Source organism: Urocitellus parryii, chromosome 5 (genome assembly GCF_045843805.1).
Source record: "Urocitellus parryii isolate mUroPar1 chromosome 5, mUroPar1.hap1, whole genome shotgun sequence".
Taxonomy (NCBI): Eukaryota; Metazoa; Chordata; class Mammalia; order Rodentia; family Sciuridae; genus Urocitellus; species Urocitellus parryii.
Genome location: NC_135535.1, coordinates 64,428,694 through 64,434,065, shown reverse-complemented (window position 1 = coordinate 64,434,065; position 5,372 = coordinate 64,428,694). Strand labels below are relative to the sequence as shown.

Sequence of the window (5,372 nt, the reverse complement as noted above, 5' to 3'; positions counted from 1 at the left end):
CGGTACTGGGGATTGAACATAGGGCACTGTAATACTGTTACATCCCCAGCCCTTTTTATTATTTTTTTTTTTTTATTTTTGAATCAGGGTCTCACTGACCACTGAGGCTGGCCTCTAATTCACAATTCTGCCTCAGCCTCCAGAGTGGCTGGGATTACAGGAGTGCTCCATGATACCTGGCTATAATCTATACTTAACTGGACAATTCTTTATTCCTTGATTTCCCCAAAACCTAAAAAAAAAAAGAAAGAAAGAAAGAAAGAAAGAAAGAAAGAAAGAAAGAAAGAAAGAAAGAAAGAAAGAAAGAAAATCCAGGTGACTTCTGAAGACCCCCACTCCAAGTGCTCCTCAGAGTCCAAACCCTATTTAATGGGATACCTTCACTCCAACACTCTCCTGCCACCACCCTCTCCCTAATCCTGCTCCATCAAAGGAGAGGGGACTTCAGGCCTAGACCCCACAACCCTTCCATCTTCAAAAGCTCTGTCTTGGAGGCATTCAGTTGGTGCAGAAGGCTGAAGGTGAGCGCATCTGGTCCGTGCCAGTCCTACTCTGGGCAGCCGCCCCCACCTCGCCCCAGGTAGGAGGAGCTGCCCTGGAGCGACTCGGCCTGGCAGGTTCTTGGGGCGGATCTTGGATGGCTAAGACAGAGCACCTGCCCCTCCAGGTCCCCAATCCCTTCCTAACCGGCTTGACCCAGCTCAGCCCTGAGGTGTTTGCAGCAGCTCTTTCTGAGAAAGTCCAGCCAGCCATCTGTTATCTGCATTGCTTCCTGGGGAGGGACAGTCCCTCCAGCCACTCCAGAGACCTAGGGTGAGTGTGCTCCTACGCATCTGGGAAGTGCTCCTGGGCCCCAGGCTGTGCCACAGCAGTGACAACCTCCTGAGGACCCTCAGAGCCCCAGGTAAGAGAAATAAAGACAGACCCCTGCCCTGAACCTCACGGACACCCTGTCCTCTGCTGGATCCCCAGCCGGCCCGGGCTTGTTCTTTGTCCTCCACCTGGTGAGTGGGTGAGACCCCTGCCAGGAGAAAGGCCTTCCCTGGGGAGAGGGTTGCAGCTGGGGGACCATCCCTCGGATTCAGGGAGACTCTGCTCTTCTCCCTTCTGCCATAGCTGCTGCCAACTGCATGAGGAAGGACCTGTCTTCTGGCCCCAGACTGGAGGAGGAGGATCTGCCATTGCCGGGGGAAGGTGGCCATGTCTGAGGCACCATCCTGCCCCAGCCAGGGCACCGCAACCCCAGGCTGCAAGTTGGGGGCCCTGTACCGGGCCTGTGTCCACAACGACCCCACCCAGCTCCAGGCCAAGCTGGATGTGGGGGTCTCCCCAGAGGAGGCCACTCAAGTGGACAGCAATGGGAGGGTGAGGAGCTCCAGGTGCTTGCCAGGGCAGCTGGGGGCAGGGGGCTTGGTATCCCCCCTCATCACCCTGGTCAGCCTCTGAGAGAGTTTCGGGGCAATCCCCACTGCCAGGAGGAAGAGGGTGGGTGAGGGTGGACTTCACAGGGTTTGGGACAGGCTCTGGACAGATGTGGGGGACAAGGGAGACCCTGAAGGAAAGCAGGGCTGAGCTGTCCTGCCCCCAGACAGGCCTCATGGTCGCCTGCTACCACGGCTTCTCGAGTGTCGTTGCCCTGCTCAGTCGCTGTCCTTTCCTCGATGTGAACCATCAGGACAAAGAAGGGAACACGGCCCTCATGCTGGCTGCCCAAGCAGGTGCGAGGCTGCAGACCCCCACCCATCACCAGCCATCAGGGCCACAGCCCACATTTGGTGCACAAGGTCCACGCCAGGCTTTGTGGTGTTTGGTGCAGGGTGGTTTGGGAATCTTGTCACCCCTTGCTTTGAAGCCAAGCTCCACCTCTGTGCCCTGCAGGCCACGCTTCTCTGGTGAGTCTCCTGCTCAACTACTACGCGGGCCTGGACCTAGAGTGCCGGGACCAGCGGGGGCTCACAGCACTGATGAAGGCTGCCATGCGGAACCGGTCGGAGTGTGTGGCTGCCCTCCTCATGGCAGGTGCAGGGGGCCTGGACTGGATACGTGACCTCCAGTCCCTCCCGAAGCCTCCCCACCAGACGCTAATTCAGCCGTCATTTAGTTGCAGAGAGGAGAGAGGTGGAGATGGAGGGTCAATCTAGGCCAACTTCCTGGAGGAGGGGAGCTTGCTGTGGGCTTCTCACAATGAACAACACCAAGCTATTGACAGCTCTGTTTATGGAGATCTCAGGAAGAAAAGCTTGGGAGAATAACCTAGACCAGCTGTAAAACCCCAAACCCCAAAGGGCTGGTATCTAGAACCACACTCTTGGGTTCTGGTCTTCACCCTGATGCTGACTAAGTGACTCAAGGCAGGTGGCCTTCCTTTCTGGACCTCACCATCATAAGGGTGCTGGCCTTGTCTAAAATGACCTGCAACTCTGGCAAGCCTGGCCCCCGGGAGACGCATGATGTGGCCGTTGAGGCTGGTGGCCAAGTGGAATTAGGCGGTGGCGAGCCCCTTGGGATTGTGGGCCCTTGTTGTTCCTGGAGGTGGGGCTGCCCTCTGCTGGTCACTCCGGGGATGCCCGCCTCCAGCTTTTCCCTTCCCTCACCCTGGCTTTGGGATGAGACAGGAGGGAGACCCACAGCCTCCTTTGTCTCAGAGTGACTGCTTCTCTCCCACCCCCAGGATGGAGGGGTGTGCTGATGAAGAAACAAACCAGGAGAGGGGACCAGCAGAACCTGACCCACATGCCTCCCCCAGAGGGCCTCTGCCTGGGCTGAGCAACTGTCTTCCACTCCTCAGCTCAGCCTCTTGGATTCCAGAGGTTGTTATTCAGCTCTGGGTCGAAGGCACCAATGGTTCTCAGAAGTCCTTCCCCTGTCTGGACTTCAGTCTCTTCATCTCTTTCGAACAAGAAGTAGCAATCGCAGGCTGGGACTCTCTGGTTTTGAATCTAACCCAAATCAATCCTGGGGCTCAAGCCTCTGCGCTTCTGCAAGTCACACCATTCCTTCTCCCACCCACTTGTCACTCTGTGCATCTTCCTAGGTGCTGACCTGACCTCTGTGGATCCTGTTCGGGGCAAGACTGCCCTGGAGTGGGCCTTGTTGACGGACAGCTTCGACACGGTGCAGAGGATCCGGCAGCTGCTGCAGAGGCCCCGAGTAGAGCAACTGAGCCAGCATTACCAGCTCGAGTGGCCGGCCTTGTCAGGGCTCGTGGCCCAGGCGCAAGCCCAGGCCCAGGTTGCTCCCTCCTTCCTAGAAAGATTGCAGTCCACCCTGACCTTCTCCTTTGCCCAGTCTCCTCAGGAGGGGGGTGTTCTGGACCACCTTGTGACCATCACTACGGGCCTGGCCAGTCCCTTTCTCGCCACTGCCTGCCACACGCTGTGTCCTGACTACCCACCTGCACTCGGCACCCGAAGCAAGTCTGTGCCAGAACTGCTAGGTACTGCCCCCCCCCCTCCTCCAGTACCCCAGCCCCCCCAGGAAGTACCTGGCCCCAGGGTCTTTGTTCCCTACCAGAGCCCTCAGGGCATGTTCTCTCAGTGGCTGCAGCCCAGGAGTAGTACTAGCACTAGGTCCCAAGTTCCCAAGATCCTCCTCTCCAAGGCACCCTCAGCCCCTAGACAATTCAAGTTTATGTCCAAGTCTTCAGGGCGAAATAACCTGGTCCTTCCTCTCTGGCAATACCAGGAGCTCAGGTTGGAGAGGAAGAGGCAGGAGGAGGCAAGGTTGGCACAGGATCAGGGGAAGATGGGCTAGGCCAGGATAGGAGCAGGGAATTAGGCCTTTTTCTATGCTGCATTCTTGCCTAGAGATACTTCTGCCCCCCATCCACCTCCACCTAAGTCCTAAGTAAAATGTTTTCCGACCTATGTACAAAGTTGTTATAGCACTGTTTGTAATAGCAGAGTAGAACTAACCTAAGTGTCCATCAATAGGGGATTGGCTAACATTTTGGGGGTGGATTACTATATTCTGTGTAATGCATTACAAAGCTAGAGTAAGGAAGTTCTTTATGTCCTGATATTGAAACAAACTGAATTTGGCCCCATTCTGAATTGGGAACAACTTTCTCCTTCTGAGAATGGAGACTGAAGGGCTGCCTCCCTGCCCCCTCCTTGGCCTGACAGATGCTAAGAAGCTGAGAGGCAAGACAGCTCCCTCCCTGGTCCTGTGTAGCACAGGCTAACAAAATCTATATATGTACATTTCCTGCCTTTTGTCTCACTTCCCTACTGCTACTGCTTCTCCTTTAAAGCTCTGTTCACGTTCAGGGATTTCAAAGATGTAACTTATGCCACAATACGTTTCTTCTATCTTCCTTTAAAACTAGCTTTGAATAAAATCTATCTTCCTATCAATTTGATTCCAAATATTTCTGGAGCTAGTTTCTTCCTCCCTGGGCAGGACTGATGCCATCCGGTCACAACATAAAGCTGTCTTCAAGATGAATTAAAGTGATAATAACTGAGAGGTGGAAAGGCATGGAGGTCATCCCACTATTTGTCAAAGTAAAATTTTCACCAATTTTATAAATATGACTAACTCGCATACCTGTAATCCCAGCAGCTTGGGAGGCTGAGACAGGAGGATTGTGGGTTCAGAGTCAGACTCAGCGAGGTGCTAAGCAACTCAGGGAGACCCTGTCTCTACATAAAATACAAAATAGGGCTGGGGATGTGGCTCAGTGGTAAAGTACCTCTGGATTGAATCCCCAGTACCAGATAAACAAACAAATATAGAGTACCAAGATGTAGTTAACAATTTAATAAGCCAACCAGCAGGATGGATCAAAGAAAGAAATGAAAGACCATTATTGACACTCAGTGGAAGAAAATATGCTGGAATAAGATTGTAAAATTAGGCCAGGCATAGTGGCACACCCCTGTAATCCCAACTGCATGGGAGGCTAAAGCAGGAGGATTGTGAGTTCCAGGTCAGCTCAGGCAATTTAGTAAGACCCAGTCTCAAAATAAAAAGGGCTGGAGATGTAGCTCAGTAGTAGAGTGACCCTTGGTTCAATCCCCAGTACAAAAAAAAAAGCCCTTCAAATGAAGTTTATTAGCCAATGATCTGAAATGAAATACCTTTATGGGACACTTAGTAACTCAGGGGGGATTTGATTTGCAAACTTTGATTATTTCATTCTTAACACATTTGTTGCAGAAATATATTTACTTGTATATTTATCATAATCCTAGCAATCATTTATAAGGGGCTTACTATATGCATTAACATATTTACCTCTCCCTACAATCTTAAGGATTCCAGTTTGGAGGATAGGAGGTACAGAGAAGTTAAATAATCGATCGAATCTCATAGCTGGAAGCCAGCAGAGATCAAGATTGAGACTGAGACCCACTGGCCCAGTTGTGGCC

At 52.6% G+C, this 5,372-nt stretch overlaps 1 protein-coding gene across 1 annotated transcript; it reads left to right on the top strand.

Moving 5' to 3' along the window:
- Positions 1–1,597: 1,597 nt before the first annotated feature.
- On the top strand, positions 1,598–3,656 carry Ankrd33 (ankyrin repeat domain 33). Its single transcript, XM_026398833.2, has 4 exons — positions 1,598–1,718; positions 1,879–2,019; positions 3,035–3,436; positions 3,628–3,656. Exons 1-4 carry the CDS (start codon positions 1,598–1,600, stop codon positions 3,654–3,656), a joined length of 693 nt encoding a protein of 230 aa, XP_026254618.2.
- The last annotated feature ends 1,716 nt before the right edge of the window (positions 3,657–5,372 follow it).

Bases quoted from the DNA above. Each gene is read 5' to 3' on its own strand.
- Ankrd33 (XM_026398833.2), top strand. From the start codon at position 1,598: ATGGTCGCCTGCTACCACGGCTTCTCGAGTGTCGTTGCCCTGCTCAGT. The intron at 1,719-1,878 runs GTGCGAGGCTGC...TGTGCCCTGCAG, and splicing joins CATGCTGGCTGCCCAAGCAG to GCCACGCTTCTCTGGTGAGT. The intron at 2,020-3,034 runs GTGCAGGGGGCC...GCATCTTCCTAG, and splicing joins GGCTGCCCTCCTCATGGCAG to GTGCTGACCTGACCTCTGTG.